This window comes from Ambystoma mexicanum, chromosome 11 (assembly GCF_040938575.1).
Source record: "Ambystoma mexicanum isolate Mex_15411 chromosome 11, UKY_AmexF1_1, whole genome shotgun sequence".
Taxonomy (NCBI): domain Eukaryota; kingdom Metazoa; phylum Chordata; class Amphibia; order Caudata; family Ambystomatidae; genus Ambystoma; species Ambystoma mexicanum.
Window position 1 is genome coordinate 989,967,740 of NC_090934.1, and position 18,778 is coordinate 989,986,517.

The 18,778-nt window shown below is 44.0% G+C and overlaps 1 protein-coding gene across 1 annotated transcript in view; it reads right to left on the reverse strand.

The window, feature by feature from the left end:
- The window catches only part of CFAP161 (cilia and flagella associated protein 161), a 162,336-nt gene that overhangs the window by 19,675 nt on the left and 123,883 nt on the right, over nt 1–18,778 (reverse strand). The window contains exons 6-7 of the mRNA XM_069624165.1: nt 17,875–18,033; nt 10,864–10,937 (exon numbers count right to left, since the gene is read on the reverse strand). Coding sequence (XP_069480266.1) covers nt 10,864–10,937; nt 17,875–18,033 — 233 coding nt within the window. The remainder of the gene's footprint in view (nt 1–10,863; nt 10,938–17,874; nt 18,034–18,778) is intronic.

Genomic DNA, 18,778 nt, shown 5'->3' on the forward strand with positions numbered 1-18,778 from the left:
CAGCCTCGATATTAGCTTGTTTTTACAGATGCCGCCCGAATAAGCACCCTCAAGATTGATGCCATCTCATTGAAGAGTTGACGTGGCTATCGGACCGGGATCGGAGGTTAAGAAAGGGGGCCCCTTCTTGGATGAGACGCGACACCTCAACAGTACTGTGCGACCCGATCCCCGGACAGTGAGCACGTGGTCGGAGACGGCATCTTGACGAGGGTCCATATATCGAGGCGGGCAGTTTTGCCGAAATCACAAACCACGAGTGTCCTTTGTTGTCCTTAGTAATCCGATCGGACCTCCCTTAGTTCTTTGATCAGGTGAGTCGTGCCCCGATTCCGAAGTATCCTGATATTTGATTTGGCGTATTGACCTCGCGAGTACAATTATTGACCAGGTAACACCAGAAATCTGATATGTCTGAGAAATTGTCTGCCTGTTTCAGGGCATTATTCCGCAGAGACAGACAATCTTTGGAATTTGGCCGTCCGGCGCCAGAGGAGGGGTCGGAGGCGTGCACTATGTACTCTAAGCACGGCATTGGTAGTATAGTGTTTAATGATATTTGGCACAGACAAACCAGACATGCTTCCGAACTTCAATGGTAGCTTTGAGATTTCTCGCAAAGAATATTTAGAATCTATATTATTAACGAAAAAAGCTAGACCTGCAGCATTTGATGTATTACAAAATTGGAAAAAAGAAGCTATGCAGCAGCTTAAAATTAGAGAGAAACATGTGCGCCGACATATGTCGAACGCCGAGAAAGCGTTATTGTACGACCAACAAAAACAGTCAGAGTCAGTTAGAAAAATGGACAGGGCTTTTTAACTTGGCATTCTGAAAATATATCCGTCTAAAGATTTTCATGCGTCTGATGAATTAATTGACAAGCTTTTAAATGAACGAAGGCCTGGTGCCACTGCGCCACCTCCATATGTACCTATTCCTGCTGCTTTACCTCTTCCTGCTGTCGTTCCTCCTCCCATAGCAATTCCTGCTCCTCCTATTGTTCCTCCTATTGCTCCTCTTCCTCTAGTTACTGCTCCTCTTTCTATTGTTGCTCCTCCACCTATGCCTCCACCTTTGCCTGCTGCTATGGGTTTGGTAGATTTGTCTTCTCCACCAGTGATAGCACCTTCATTGCCTATTGTAAAAGATTTGTCTACTCTTTCTCTTCTAAGTGGTTCTGTTCCGCTTGTAGTTGATAAGGGAGCAGAATCAAAGATTGTAACTCGTAATACAGTTTCTAAAGAGATGCACTTAGATGTATTTCAGACATGTCAACATCTCCCGTAGAAGTATATGACACGTATAGTCAGTATACGCCAGAAATGCAGAGGAAAGTGATACACGTAATGGTAGAATACCTGCAGGATGAATGTATAAAAAGAAAGATTTGTTGTCCTGCAGAATTATTGAATATGTATAAGAGAGCTTTTTCGTCTGACACTCCTTCAGCTGCTTTAGCGCTCGATTTAGCTCTGCTGCTCAGTAAGCGTTCGGAGTTGCCTACTTCTCAGTTGCCTATGAGAGAGGTTCCTCTGACATTTGTCCCTAAAGTCGAGGTTCCGGCTAATGCCTCAACGGGTGTAGCCGCCTATGACATTGATGCACATTATGTATCACAGTTTGTTCATGTCCCGTTCTCAAGACAGGAGGTGAATACTATTAGACAATCTATCCCAGATATTAGAAAGAATCCGACAGGGTTGTATAAAGAGATAGAATCTGTCTTGCAGTCATCAGTATTCACTTTGAGTGATATAGATTAGTTATTTCCTGTGCTCCTACCTGCCGATTTGTGGAAAAAGATTAGGGCAGTAGACGATGTACCAGGGTTAGGGGACACATGGGATAATTTGGCTAGACAAGATGGAGATAGACCAGCCGGTGAGAGACAACCGCAGGTAATACTGACTTTGCCTGATAGAATAGTAACAAAATTGAAAGCCTTAATTCCTGAGAGAAGGATTGACTGGGACAAACTTACTGCTTGTATCCAAGGAAAAACTGAGGGTGCTACCGAATTCTTTAATCGGTTTGAACAAGTATTTTCAGATTTTAGTGGGCAAGATTTAAGTACAGAGTCTGGAAAACGATTATTTGTAGACAAATTTGTGCATGGATTGTTACCTGAGATTCAGTCGCAAATTATGACTTCTGAGAGCACTTGGCAAGCTAAGTCTCAGTCTGAAGTGTTGCATATGGCTCAGTATTATGAAAAACCGAGTCAATAACGAGAAGGAAAGGATCGAAAAGGATCGAAAAGAAAAAGGGAGACTCCAGCAGAGGTCGAATAACACATTTGGCATCATGGGTAGATGATCCAGAGGCCGCCCTGGGGTAGGGGGTCCTGGTAGAAGCCAGTTTTCTCTGAATTCTCAGTTTTTTTCGCAAGACAATCAGCCACTGAGTATGGATAACAGAAACATATTTGATCATCCTTCTACTGCTTATCTCTCTGAAGACCTTCCCTTTGACGATATATTGTTTCGCTAGGATTGCCCGAAGCAGGGTTTGGAACCAACGCCTATTTCCTTTAATCAGAAAGGCCCCTAGGTTGAAATGATAGTGGGAAATAGGAAACATCTATTTTTGATAGATACAGGAACACAGAAGTGTTCCATTGATCATCCACGTGTTCCAGACATTCCACTGTCAGGGCAAACTAACGTTTCTGTAGGGTTTTCTGGTACACCAGTGGTTAGTCCGATTTCACTGGGTCCATTCACGGATCACTGTCCGTTTCTTTTGACATCAAACTGTGGTGAGAATTTGCTGGGGTTGACTCTGTTGAAGGAATTAAATGCGGTAATTCATTGTTCCTCGGATGGAGTGCGTTTGACGATTTCACCCCAGGAATCTTCTGCCTCAATTTCTGACTAGACCTTTGCCGCTGGAATTTAGTACGTTCCGGAGAGTTTATGGGCGATTGATGACAAGGATGTCGGTGTTTTACAGATTGAACCTGTTAAAATCATTTTGAAACCTGGAGTAAAGTTGCCACGTATTCCTCAGTATAAGATTTCAATTGATGGTGAGCAAGCTTTGAAGTGTATAGCTTCCGATTTTGTACACCCTGGGGTAATTGAAGAAATTGCAGGTAGTTTGTGCAATAGTCCGATTTTACCTGTGTATAAGAAAGGGGATAATGCAATTCCTTTTTGTTTCATTATCGATTTACGCGCTATCAATAAGATTGTCGCTCCACAATTTCCTATTGTGCCTGATGTGTCAACGATATTAACGATGATTCCAGCTTCTGCTACTCATTTTAGTGTTGTAGATCTTAAGAATGCCTTCTTTAGCATTCCTTTACACAAAGATAGCAGATACTTGTTCGCATTCACCCTAGGGGGACGCTCGTTTACATTCACCCGTGCGCCACAGGGGTACATGGAAAGTCCGAGCATTTACAGTAGGGCTTTGAAAGAGCAGCTTGATACATTTGAGTTGCCTGTTACTTGTACATTGCTCCAGTATGTTGACGACATTCTTTTAGCTTCAGATTCAGAAAGTGCCTCCAAGGAGAGCACCGTGTTATTGCTTATTCAACTAGCAAAGCATGGACATAAAGTTCACTGAAAACATTTCAATATTGTCGACAGGAGGTCGCCTATTTAGGCTATCTCCTGTCAAAGGAGGGAAGAAGATTGACGCCTGAATGGATTAAAATAATTTCTAGCATGTCTGTCCCAAATACGAAGAAGGAAGTCAGAGTCTTGATAGGAATGGCTTCTTACTGTAGGCAGTGGATCCCAAACTTCTCACTAGTGATCAAACCAATGTTGGTTTTGACAAGGAAGGGCATTTCTTTGCCATTGCCATTGCCATGGAACTTGGAACACCAGAAAGCTTTTAATTTGCTCAAGACTGCACTGTGTTCAGCACCAGTTTTGAGCACATCAAATTATGAAAAGGCCTTTGAGTTGTATGTGCATGAATGTGATGGATGTGCTTTGGCTGTGTTAACGCAGGAACATGGGGGAAGAATAGGCCGTGCGGTTACTTTTCCTCCACCCTTGATCCTGTTGCATGCCTGAGAGCCGTCGCTGCTGCTGCTGCGTCTGTAAAACAGAGCGAGGGAATGGTCCTAGGCCATGCTTTAACCTTGTTGGTACCTCACTCTGTAGACGTTCTATTAAACAGAACGCAAACACAACATCTCACTTCCGCACGGTTAACGAGATACAAATTGATCTTGTTTGCACCGCATATTAAAATTAAGAGGTGTTGTGTACTGAATCTGGCTGAATTATTACCTCTTCCGCAAGATATTGCTTGCAGTGACGAAATGTCACATGACTGCCTTTATACCACAGAGCAAGAAACTAAAAGCAGGATTGATTTGAAAGATACACTTTTGAACGATCCACAAGGGGAGCTGTTTTTGTGATGGCTCCTGTTTCAAAATTCCGGATGGTACACCCACTGCTGCTTATGCCGTCACCACACTAAGCGCAATTGTGGAAACCAAAAGAATATCGTATAATTCTGCGCAGGCTGCAGAGATTATTGCATTAACTCGAGCTAGTGAACTTTCCGAAAGGCTTAGAGTAAACATATATACTGATAGTCAGTATGCTTTTGGGGTAGTTCACAACTTCGGTAGACTTTGGGCAGAACAAGGTTTCTTGACCTCACATGGAATGAAGATTCAATATGGCACCTTGATAGTTCAGCTACTCTCAGCGCTTGCACTTCCCACTTAGCTAGCAATTATGAAATGCGCGGCATATCAGAAAATCATAGATGATGTAGGAAAAGGGAATGCTTTTGCTGACCAGATAGCCAAACAAACTGCTACTGATCTCTATTCAGATATGTACACTACAAGGGAAGCCAAAAAGGTCTATACTATAGATGAAGGAATTGATTCTATAAAGAATATCCAAGCTGGTGCCACTTTAGAAGAAACTAAGCAATGGGCTGAGGGCTTGGCGAGGTTGGATGATGATGGGTGTTGGGTGGATAACCTGGAGGGAAAATGGATGCTGCCAGACGCGTACATCACTATGATGGTTTCAATGGCTCAGGGTCCCACTCACATATGCACTAGGAAGATTTGTAAAATGTTAGAAACTGTCTGGGTAAATGTTAACATCCCGAAAACTGCAGAACATTTTGTCCAGAGTTGTATGATCTGTTTACAGCACAATATGGGGAAGGGTACATCAATACCAAGGGGTAGTTTTGGTCCACCTTCTGTCCTTTCGAAGTGATCCACTTTGACTTTATCGAAATGGAGCGTTGTAATAATTTCAAGTTCATTTTTGTTGTTATTTGTGCTTTCAGTAAATGGGTTGAAGCCTTCCCTATAAAAGATGCCACAGCAATGACAACGGCGAAAACCATGCTTAAGGAATATTTTCCTAGGTTTGGTTTGCAAAGAGTCATCTGGTCGGACAATGGTCCACATTTTATCGCTGCTGTAATTCTACAGATATGTGTGGGATTACAGATCGATAAAAAGTTCTTTTCGGCCAGACACGCACACAATGCTGGATTGGTAAAGAGACACAGTGGAATCTTGATGAACAAGCTCGCTAAGATGTGTGCCAGCACCAATTTGAAATGGCCGGACGCCTTACCGATAGTGTTACTCTCGATGCGAACGACTTCACAGACTAGGACTGGGCTCTCCCCGTATGAGGTGGTGATGGGGAGGCCAGCTAACATTTGGAATCTTCCTAAACCTAGGGCTTTGAGGGATATAGAGCATGTACTTCCTTCTGAATATTGCGAGCGGTTAACTAAAAATCTGTATTTGATTCATGAACAGGTGCAAGAAGCCCTCCCAGCTAAATACGATGGACCAGGTCATAGCATCCAACCTGGAGAGTGGGTGCTGACTAAAGTATTTGAGAGAGCATCCTGTCTTGCACCGAGGCAGAGAGGGCCCTATCAGGTCCTGCTGGCCACACAGACTGCTGTACGAGTAGCTGGAAGGAAACACTGGATACACGCTTCGCATGTCAAGAGGATACCTTTCCCTTTGCCACACGACGAAGAAGATAAGGAGAAACTTACTTGCTCTGTTCTCAACGATCATCCAGCACTGAGCAGTACTGAGAGTGCTTCGGAGACACTCCCTGAGCCCGTGGGGCCTGGGGAAACTGCTGCTTTGTCTCCACACTCTCCTGCACATCCTTTTGCATCTTTGTCCGGTTCTGCTGCAAATCCACCACTTCCATCAGGAAGCAACGACACACTGTTCGCAGATCACACTGTACAAGGAGTCACAAGGTACAATCTGTGTCCACGGAGCTAGACTTACTGCACGGTTCGGCGGTGCCCACAGGAAAATAAATATAGGGCTTGTCCTTTGCCCCATCTTTTGCATTTGAAGGAAAGTAGGTGGCTGGGGATAGGGAAAGTCTAAAAAAACATGTGATCAGATGATCACCAGCAAACGGACTATGGAGTTTTCGCAGGAACTTATCGGTGAAGAGCTTCAAAGGAACAATGCCTGTTATCGACCCTACTCGTGCGGTACAGACAATCGCGTGTGTGGCCAACAAAGACAATGGACGATCAAATACATGGTCTTACAAGATGTATTGTTTTATTGTAATTGTGTTAACCAGTTTTATAGTATTAGTTGCCTTAGGATTTTGGTATATGGAAGAAGTACGCCCACTTGAAACTAGGGATGCCACGTCACCTTCTTACACTGTTAATCATAGCCCCAACTCAGTTTCTTTCTGCATACAAATGGTAATCAGTCAATGGGCGATTTCAAGGGTTGCATCAATGTTGCAAACTTGACCAGTGAGGACAGACCTTTGTATGTAGGCGAACCTGTCTACTTCATTTGCGGTAATGAAGCGTTCCTGTGGCTACCTAGGGACTGGCAGGGAACTTGTTATTTAGGAATTCTGCTGCCAGGGGTATTTATAGCTGGTACCACTGAAATCTCTAGGGCTCGTCCTTGGCGGGTCGAGAATGGCGATACTCTGTCGCAAGTTATGGGTGACGTAGTGAAATCCTTTGTATCATTTTGGGGGCAAATTTTGAATTCTGAGGATATTAGGAGACAAGAGAGTACTGGAGAAAACCATCAACCGGACGACTGACATACTCTATAACATGACTCTAGAGCAAAAAGCAATCTGATTAGTGGCGCTACAAAACCGGATGGTATTAGACGTCATCTTGGCTGAGCATGGTGGAGTATGCAAATTAGTGGGGTCCGCTTGCTGTGTTTTCGTACCAGATTGCTCCCCAACTATCTTTAAGGCAATACAAAATATGTATGTCCTAAGCTCTGAAGTGCATGTTCCCGAGGGAAATTGGGATCTTAGTACTTGGTTCTGGGACTTGTTACGATCTTGGGGATGGAAGCTTCTCTCAGTCTTATTGATTATTCTGGGTATTCTGTTGCTCTGTTGTTGCTGTATACAATGTCTTCCTGCCATATGTTCAATGTTAGGGGGATGTTGTGCACAGACTATGGGAACATTAGGACCAAAGGTAAATGCACCGGAAAGAATGACCAATGGATTTGTGATGAAGGAAATTTCCGCCGCCGATTTTATGGCGATTGATATTTCTGATTAATGTGATTCAGGTTGTATGGACATTGAGACGTGGAGATACTCGTAAAGGGACTAGTTCTTAGTTTAGCACTTGTCTTAGGCCAAAAAGGTGGGTTTGTTAAACGGAAATCATATTAGGCCTCCTTTTGACTTATATTGGCCTAAGCCTAGTTGCTCTGCGAAGAAAACCGCATTGCAAAGTTACGATTTCTGTTCGACTTCGCCCCCATTTTAGAATCATCCACCATTTTGATTTCTGTTCGTATGATTCTCTGTTCTAAAATGGTGGACTGTGTTTCTAACTTGCAACCAAGCCTGTTGACCTTTGAGCTCTGTTAATGGTTAGACTGTCCAAGGGCCGACTGTTGTCAGTATTTTCTGCGCTAACAAGCCTCATCCACGAATACACATCAGCGACAATGATGTGCAAATGCCAAGCGTGGACACAGGCTGAACTACATTGTGTTGGGATATAGACTAAGGCTTACCGCGGGATCCAAGAATATACATCGCCATTGTAACTTGATGGAAATGCAAACTCATGTAATCCTTCTGCATATTATTGTATAACCTGTATGTGAACTAGGCACACACTCTAGACCGCAGATTATTAACAGGTAGAGGGGCTGGACAATATTGTGGAAATGTATAAAAAGCATAACTGTTCAGATGTCCAGCACTCTCTCTCTTCTCTTTGACGGGCTGGTACTCATTGCGGGGTGTTGAGAGCCAGATAGCTATCCGTTTCTATGTTTCTTTGTAAACTGCGCAGAATAAAAGATCTGTGAATCTTTATAGCCCGTGTTTGGTGTATTTCAATTTGTGGTACTCAGCCTTGATATTTCCTTGTTTTTACAGCTAGCGCTCCAACACTCACACGCCCATCCCATCATATTGATTACAACCCTCAGATTCTCTGTGGGGCCACTACCAAAACTAAGTCAGATATTCTGTATTCCCTACAACACAAAAAATAAACACTGCCTTAAACCTCCAAAAACAAACAACAATCTACACACACAAGAACATCAACACTTTAACAATTAGTGCTCCATGCTGCATCCCAAAGCCGAATTGAATTAACATGCATTCTCCCAGACAACTGGTCAAAAGGCCTGCACTTCATCTTACTTCACAAATGTGAGATATCAGGATCCAAATCAACTCACCGTACTGCATCAACAAACCTTGTCACCAGGCCACACACTCTGGTGTGCGAGTACATCCCATATATAGGGCTGAATAGCAAGAGCAACTGAACTTATCAATTCTACCCACAGACCTTGCCAACAGCAACTTACTACATAATGATATTGTAACAGCATTCCTCGCCAACCTAACACTCAATACATCATAGATCATCCTGATATGAAGAGCCCTCCAAACCGATCAGTCTTGCCCATCCTGTCACAATACTAGCTTGAGCACTGTATGCTTCTTGTTAAGGAACATCCCCCTGACATCTGACATTTAGGACCTTCCACTACTGCAAAGATATTGTTCACTCTCGAACATAGTTATCAGACGACTACACTACTATAAAAGAGGAAGCAATACCCAACTTTAAACAACACTGCAAGGATTTCTTCCACTATAAGGTTCTAGTTTGACCTGACTAACAAGTTCATGACATGATCCTTCACTATCACCCTCCCTATTCTTTACCTGAGGCAACTAGGCAAGGGACGTACCCACTTGGGATATCACACTCTCAATTCAATCTTCAGCTTAGTACAAATACTCTGATGGCAACAACATGTCCATCTCTGTAACAAATCAGCATCCCCAAACAATATCTCCCTCATGCACACAGGAAATCAATCATACTGTGCCTGATATCCTTTGTCCTCTATCCATAATCAAAAACAGATATCCCACAATAAACTCATTGCAAAATGGTTTGAACATGTACTACTAGCACTTAAAACATGAAAATGCTCTGCTGAAGGGGAAGGCAATCCTCACAGAATATATGGTGGTGTTCCAACACCAAGTTTGAGTGTACAGAGAAGTAGTACTTAACGCTAAGTAGGCACACTTTACCAACACTAACATACACCAGGTAGAGCTTGGCCAACCAGTTAAAACTTTCTGTGTAATTTTCATAATTTCATATGTGGGTGCTTGTAAATGGACACTTTTGCAATCGTCTAGACAGGATTGAATTAATGAACAGTGGTTGCTAGCAACCAATCAGTGTGTAGAATTCTTATTAAGTATAGTTGGTTTACAATTATTTACATGTCTTATAAAGCTTGCAATGCTGAGCAGCAGATCACATAATTCACAATGATGGGGTCTATGTGGTCACTGCGACGCCTGCAACTGCAACGCCGAAAATGCTGACGCCAGTTACGGCACGGCACAGTGATCATATGGATCACTGTGCCCGCTTCCCCTGGCCTGCATTACCCCTCCCAATCCCCCACTCTACTTACCTTTAGGGTGGCATACGCAGAAGTGTGCAGCCCGCACTCTGTGATCCCTGCGGTGTCAGCTCCTCCCACTAACATGGGTTGGAGCTGACGCCGCAGGGTGCTTTTCTTTTTTTTTTCTTATGTGTCCCCCGCTTTCCGAAATGGTAAGCGAGGGGCACTGCTGCAACCCCTACCCCCATTACTGCGCCCAGGAAGACCAGGGGACATCCCCGCAACCCCTGCTCTGCTTGGGCGCAGTAAATATCACCCTCATTTTGTGTGTCTCCAAAGTCGCAGTGACTGCGGGGGCGCACAAATGAGGGTGACATTTTGGTACAATACCCAATGATACAATGCGAGTTCCCGCATCCACACCTCATGCAGATAATCAGAAAATGAAGTGTCAACAATATGTCCTGGTAAGCTAGTTGAACTCTGTAAAGTCATCGTTAGGTTACCCCTCTTGCTTGGGAGAAATGTTTTTTGTCAATGTGCAAGTAGCTTTAAGTCGGGGTAGTGTACAGTGCATTGTGGGCAGAGCATTTGTCCTTTTAATGTAATACTGTAGTTCATCATGCAAAATGGATTAAATACAATGGGTTTGCATTATTTTACATTATAAAACAGTGGGGTGGCAGTGGCCTGAACCTGACCAGGCCAGGAAGACTTCCCTTTCTAAACCAGCATGGCTTAAAACGTCTTCCTGAATTGTAGAAGCAGACAGATGGCATCACAACTTTCTATACCAGAGTGGGAAGCGGGAAAGATTCAGAGAATTCTTAGCAACCTCGATGCCATATGTGTAGCATACTCCTGGCCATCTGAGAAATGACCATCAATTATAAACAAAGCCTTTCTCCAAGGTTAAATGGACAGATTGTTACTGAAATGCATTCTGGAATATCACTTACCATAAAATAAAATGTCTAAGTACTGCCAAACACTGATTGGTTTTGCTGTGGATAATGAGAAGCTTGGTATTTGCCTGGGGGACAAAAATACAGATGGATTAGATTTCTGAACCGCCTGCATATTTATACGCAATGTACTATTAATGCACTCTAGTTAGCTGAAGGCAGTGTTCTTTAGTAAATTGTATCTCAGTTATAAATTTCAACTTGGTGTTTAGTGCTCCAAATTAAAAAAAGGTTAGAAAGTTGGCAATCACTGTGTCCAACTCCAAACAATTCTACAGTCTCAGGAATCACTTGTGGCATCGATTGGGCTCCCCAAAAGGTGTCATGTTGCTGAGCTGCCAGCAGCACTCACTCTATGGCAAGAGGCCACTGCAGCTCCTGGTGGAGAGTGGCACTAGCCAAGACCAAAGGAAGCAGTCAGACTCTGCAGGAATGTCAGAGGAATGGAGGAAAGGACACACACAGCTGAAAACACATTTGATGTGCCAGTGGGGCACTTGCCAGGTGTCATGAATGACTAGAATTAGGAGCACAAACGTAGACAGTTGAGGACAAGCTTATGAAACATCAGGCCAATCATGGGAGCTAAGAATTGGGAGAGATGAGGCTCAGACACAATGCAGACAGAGCAGGTGTAGATGCTTCCTTTGGCAGGGGAGGAACAGAAGAATACATTCTTCTTCTTAACCCCACCGAGCCCTAGAAGTAGCGCGCCATAATATTCAACTCGAAGATCATTTAGGAACATGTTTTCTCCATCTTCATGAATACTTAATTTGAAACAAAAATAAATACCTGGCACAATCACAAATAGAAGAGTTATACCAACAACACAAGTCCATAGCAAGCAGACAACTAACAAAACACAAAGTACAGAAGGCAAAGGAAGAAACACGGGTGAGCGAGGAGGCAGAAGAGACTGTGTGCAATAACCAAAACTAAAAGCTCAAAAAACAAACGTAAATCGGTGTGAAGTTCAAAGTGGTCCTTGCTGGTTTTACAGGGGAGGTGCAAATGCACCTCCATAAATGGTGTTGCATGTTTGGGATTTCTGAATGGCAACACTATGGGGCAAGGCATGTAGGAAAAAGGAAAAATGCACTGAAGTGAAATATCCAGAATATAACAAAACACAATATGCTAAAAGGAATCTCGATCAACCTTGCATGAACCTAAGACCTTTAAATGTAATGCTAACTGTACAATGCAACCAGCCTTACGTTACTGTCTATACAATTGGCATTGCTTGAAGGTGGTGATAAGGCAAGAAAAATGTTGTACTCTATCCAAAGAACAAGAAAAGAGCAACCATGATACAAAATGAACAGTGATTACACAAGGACTAGTAATATTGTGAATTATGTCTAGGGAATCTTGTACACTGAAAATACAGATTCATCAGAGATGTCTGCGGTTCTATTCAATTTATCTAGATTTGACATCACTGTAGTGTTCAAAGCAAAAGTTGGTGAGCCTCCGGAACCGTACGCTCTTTCACCGATTTGCAAATGGTTTGTTTGCCTCTCAGGGTAATTCACTCAAAAGGGCTAAACATGGACTTCAAACAATGCCAATGTAATGTATCCAGTGGTTGTTCTGGAGGGATAAGTAGTAATTAAAGCATTGCATGTATCGCTTTTGCATTGTTTCAGTGAGCCACCGTACATATGTCCAGACATGTGCAGGAAGCTCCATGTGCCTAGATTTACAAACTGCACATGCCTGATGTTGCCCAAAGGGGAAGGCACGTGTATCTTTATTTGCTTTCAAGCTGAAGTAATCTAGGTTACCAAACTGAGGAGGGGAGCGTCGGTGGTAGAGAAACAACTCAACAAGCAGACGACGTCTTGGGTTAAGCTGCTACAAGAGGTGGGGGCAGCGGCATGGCCCAGAGGAGAAAGGGGGGCATCCGTCATATCATTTAACCGAGGAAAAATGGAAGAGAAAAAAGGGACCGCCCCGAGCAAAAAGAGAAAAATATGGGATACCCCAGGGGAATGGTGAAATAACTCCTACGCAGGGAGTGGGATGCAATTGGGGTACTCTCTGCAGGAGCTCGTTCAGGTTTACATGTGAAAATAAAAGCAGTGATGCTACAGGTTTTTGTCAGCTTAGCATCACTGTATACTCCCACTAAGAATCTGGAGAAAAGAAGTCAATTCTGGAATGCGAGCACCATGAAAGCCTTCTGCTGCATTTAAACGAACCACGTGTTTCTTAAAGACGTGGCATCTGGAGGGGCACTGTTAATTATATTCACACGTCAAATTAAGGATCAAAGTACTTTCAATAAACTGCATTTTATCAAAAGTGTTTCTTAGCGAGATGTTTCTCGGAGCAGCATCATCCCATATGACCGACTGATATGTTATTTTATGTGGGCCTGTCTGCATGTGGGGGGAGGCGGCTTCAGAATCAGGTGTCCAGGCATATCAGGTTTGGTGAGAGCGTCATGGAGAAGAGCAGGCAGAAGGGGTGATGACGGGTGAGAAAGCAGATCAATGGAAAAGTAGGTTTCAGATTTGTCTTTTCAAAAAGGGCATTACATTTAAATGATCAAAGCAGATCCTATTAATTTAATCCAAGATTATACACCGGATCCACCAATCGATGATTTCAATGTCATTCATTTCTGTTAGAACAACCTGTTAAAGTTTCCAAACTGTACTTTAACTTGTTTCCAGATTGTCTTTCACAGTAAAGACACTCAAGCAACATTGGGGCTGAGTATCTCCAAGTGTCGGGATCTAGGCATCTGTGCGCAAGGTACTTCCTCACTACCCGGCCATTAAGTCACATCTCGCGTACACACCTAAGCTGCAGGAAGTGGTTCCATTGCACGGACCGTGTCACATGTCAATCCTTCTTTTCTTCTTTAGATATGAAGGTCTCACAAAGGTCCTCACAGTGCCCGAGACTGCATCAAAAGAAACACAATGGATCTGGCGGAACCACATTAGAGATGATTTCAAAAGTAGTGCATACCACTTCCTTTGAAAATGTTTTCTTACATGCTCCGACAAGGTTCCGAATCTAGAACTTTCCATCGTACCACCTGGAACATTTTCTATATTGATGCGGGTGTTCTTTAAAGGGTTACGGCACAGTCTGTGCAAATATTCACATGTATGAACTCTTCATAGTTCATGGACACTGTCATTGTGTGTGCGCCTTCATCATGCAGGATGATGAAGCCCTATGGAAGTGGCGCCTTCTAGCAGAACAAAAGCCAAGCTGATCATGCTGAGGACTTCTGAAGTCATTAAAGTCTTCAGATAACGAGATGATTCAAATGATCATTTTGCTAGGGTGGCAGATGGCTGTAAGAACATCAGATTACCTTCTGGTCTGTCATGCAAGAAGGATCCATTATTATGACACCTCCGGGCCCATTTACCTCCGGGCCCATTTACCCCATAAATTATCCCCACTAATAATATTGCCTCCGGCCTTACCCCACAACCATATATATGGCGATATTATTGGTGGGGATAATATTACCTGGTACCATTTACTGAGCGCGGACCTAGCTTCGAGAAGCAATGGAACGCTTTACAGAGGTGTACAATACAGATACACAACAGAGCGCTTTACAGAGGCATAAAACAGTACAGATGCATAACAGAGCACTTTTCAGAGGTAACAACAGACAGAAATATATCAGGGGGTAGGATACAGAGGATGGGTACAGCTGTGCAGGGAGGAGAGGGGCAGACGGCATCTAGCGAGTCAGGTGGCATGCCGGGGCGTGGTGACGTGATGGCCTAGGCCTTGAGGAGGAGAGGTGGGTCTTGAATTCTTTTCTGAATTATAGGAGCATGGGGGCAAGTGTGATGCTGATGGGGAGGAGGTCCATAGTCTTGGGGCGTAGGCAGAGAAGGCTTGTTTTCTGGTCCTTTCCTTTTTGCAGCACCGGATTACAAGTCTGCACGTGTCCTGGCTTCTTGTGGTGCATTGTTCACTAGAGATGCTCAGTTTCATCCTATACATTTCTTTAAAAACAAGGTGCATGAGTTATTGTATTCTATTGGTTCAACAGAGGAAGAACTAATAAATCGCCCAGGAGGCGTGAAATGCACGCTTTTTAGGCATGATTGGAGATTGACACTTGAGCTGTTAAATACTTACTCTTCATCCTCTCCGAGTATTCTAAATTTCCTCTGAAAAAAGGTCACCTCTCCTTGTACTTGACTCGATTCCTTTGCAACAAACTACATACACTATATATGCGTTTTAGGCTTCATCAGATTTTGACAAGCGAGCGTACTAAATTCTGTGATTTGGCAACCAAATCAGATATTATCATGACTTGTCACTTCTGTAAATCCTTTGAATCTTTGTGACACTGGGTTATTGATTGTCCGTATCTGCTTATTAATAGACAACAAGCGTTTCATAAAGATCCGGACTGTTTTGATACTACCGATTTCTCTAAGAATGTATTCTGGTCTAAGCTGACGTGGGGGGAACATTTTTCTCTAAAAATCACACTATATCGTTATTTAACAGATGTAAGAACAAGACTTTCATGATTTTATAACAGTATAATTTTTTTAAATGTTTTGAAGTATCTTTTATATGTATTGGTATTTTCTCATCTTTTGTGCAAGCTTTACTGTAAACCACGTTACAAAAAAATAATATGCTGAGTTTCTCTGCGAGGTAGCTGGGTAACTTGAGGTGGACTGCCTTATAGATGATGCAGCAAGACTTGAAGGTGATTCGTGCATGCAGTGTGAGCCAGTGAAAGTTGATGAGGGCCGGGCTGATGTGGTTGTATCTGCATAGACCCTTGATGAGGCGTGCAGCCGCGTGAAGGACAATTCTCTCCCTGGGGCACAAGGGAGGATGACGGGAGGCCTTTGAGGAAGGCATTGCCCCCATCTACGTGGGATAGGACCAGTGCTTGAATGGTGGATCAAAAGCTGTCTGGATGGAGGAAGAGCTTGAATTTCTACCGGAGGGAGAGCTGATACCAAGCTGTCTGAGTTTTCTTGGCTATGAAGGAGAGGTGTCTTGAAGGAGAGGTGTTTGTCGACGTGGAACCCGAGGGACTTGGCACAGGAGGTGAGCTCGGGTGTGAAGCCCTCAGGGTTCAGGGTTGATAGCCAGGTCTATAAGTCTGGGGTGTTCGGTGTTGTTGGTGAGGAGTAGGAATTCAGTCTTGGAGGGGTAGAGCTTCAAGTATGCATTGGACATCCAAGACTGGATCAGCGAGGCAGGTTTTGAGCCTGTGGATGTCCTTGATGGGGTCAATCTTGAAGGATAGCTGTGTGTCGTTGGCATATTGGTGAATGTGGATGTTGTGTGTGGCTACGAGGGCTCCCAGTGGCTCCATGTATAGATTTAAGAAGATCACTGGGGAGAGGATGGAACCCTACGGGACGCCACAGGTGGCAGGAAGCGTTAGGGATCTAAAGGAGTCCATCTGAAAAAAAACTGCTGGCAGTTGGACAAGGTTGCTGATCCCAATGCGCTGATGTAGGGTGTCCGTGAGTGCCTGGTGGTCTACTGTGTTGAAAGCAGCCGAGAGGTCGAATAGAACCAGGAAGTAGGGGTGGCCGTTATCAAGGATGTTGAGGGCATTGTCAACCACCTGTATGGTTGCTGTCTCCATGCTGCATCTGGGTTTGAACCCCTATTGGTAAGTTTGGAGGAGATCGTTGGTGTCAATGTGTTTCTGCGGTTGCGCGGTTACCGCTTTCTCGATGATCTTACCTAGGACGGGAAGATGGGTGATGGGGCGAGAGTTACCTAGGTTGTAGGGATCTAGAGTGGGTTTCTTTAGTAGTGGAAGGATTTGTCATGTCAATAGGGTCGATGGGAAGGTGCCTTGAGGAGAGGACTCAACACTTTAAGAATTTAGATACAGTAATAATCGGTTTCATTGGCTAGTTACTACAAATGTGTTTTTGATACTTTCAATAAAACTATGTAATTTTCCTCATTATGGCAAGCAGAGATTCTCAAATGATTAATCATGCTGGTGTTGAACAGAGCATGGCAATCAGGAGGAAGACCTGGTTGGAGGAAGTGAGACAGGAGGTCTTTATGGAGGAAAATGGGAAGGAGGAAGTGAGGCGGCAGAGCGGCATATGTGGTGTGAAGGGCAGACAAGAGCTGAAGAAAGTGAGGCAGTGAGAAAAAGTTAATGTAGGAAGCAGTGAGTTTGGGAGGGGATGTAAGTGATCTGAGGGGAGATGTACTGTGGGTTTTTTTCTCCTCTGACACTGACATGAAAAAAGGTGATAAGAGAAATGTCGAACTGCACAGAGAGATAAGGTAAAGTAGGTGATGCAGAGAGGATACACAAGAACCAGCAGGGGTTGGGGGAGGCGAGGAGATGAGGTGGAGGTTTGGGGGTTCCCCACCCTCCCAAAAAGTGCACCAAAAGGGAGGTGGGCAGGTTCAGGTTGGAGTTGTGGGGGATGAAAAGAAGCATAAGGGGTGGGGAAATAAAAGAGCAGAGACAGACAAGGGTACTCTGAGAACAAAGTCGACAAAGTACTGATACAGGTAAAAGACAGGAAAACTGCAAAACATAGTGGGCAATCGAAGAACAGGGAAAGGCCACATACATAGTAAAAGACATAGGAAAGAAACTACATAGATCCTGTGTATACATTGAGTCCATGGGTACACCGCATATTGCCATTGCAAAAGTCGTGATTGGCCTTGATCTGAGTCTTCAGTGAGATCACAATTCCCATTGTAGCTCAGTACTCAGTAATACTTGGATGTTTATGAAGCACAGACTAGCCTGCTGCAGAGGCAGGGAGAACATCTGTACATAAGAGCAACTGAACTATAACAAGGGAATGTGGAGAGACAATGCTGAGCACTTTGCGGAAGGTAGGTGGGGAAGGGGGTAAGTGAAGACAGGGGAATTCCCAAGAACATGGAGCAGAGAGAACTGGAGACATGTCATGGCTTTTCACCAGGTTCATTTTCACATACTGCAGGTTGTTACATCAATCTTTGTATCGACTTAAAATCATTACTTACTGGAACTGGAAGCCCCTCATATTCCATGCGCAGTTGTGGATCCAAGTAAGCTGCTTGCCAGCAGGTCACATATGATGGTTGAGCTGTTAAGGACACTTCTTGGAGGCGAGACTTCCTAGCACATTTCACAAATGTTTTCAGATCACTAGCCAGATACAACTGAAAAAAGAGACAATTAATGCTCGAAATGCAGGTCTGGAAAAAAAAAAGAACGAGACATTTTTGCAGTACTTAAAACTATGCAGAAATAAACATAGGATGGTAGCTAGACATTCCGTGCAATTTTCAAACTTGGAAGAACAACTAGCAAGAGTAACATAATGTCTGAACTAGCTGGAGACTTCGTGGTGCAATTGATATGGGACAAAATAGTGTACCACATTCCACCGAGTGTGTTACTGCACTTCTAATTAACTGCTAAATTAAAAGCTAAATCATTTTATAATAATTTATCCAGGAATGAATGTCATTAAAAAAGAAATGTTGGTTGTGCAGCTTTGAAAATGACTACCTCTCTCTAAAGCGCTGCAACCGTGGGGTGAATCCTGATGAAACATCATTCGTGAGCGCTGCCAGTGTTAAATCAGGTGGCTCTGAGCTCCAGCTGTTGTGGGGAATCAACGTACGGATCCTGGTGCATTGTGCGCTCCGGGGTGTCCATCCCGCATTGGTGCGCTTCGGCCTGCATGCTCCGAGATCCTGGCCTTCCAGCGCCAGTCACGCACTTGACAATGTGTGACATTGGGACGAGGAGGCGGACATTGGATTCACTGGGCTGTGATGGTGGCCGAGGGGCCACTCCGGCTGCTCGTTGCTGACTCATGACCTGCTCCGAGGCTGGTGCCTCTCTGACCCTGCCGATCCCACGCCTGCTTAGGGCTCCACTCAGGTACTGCTGCAGAGC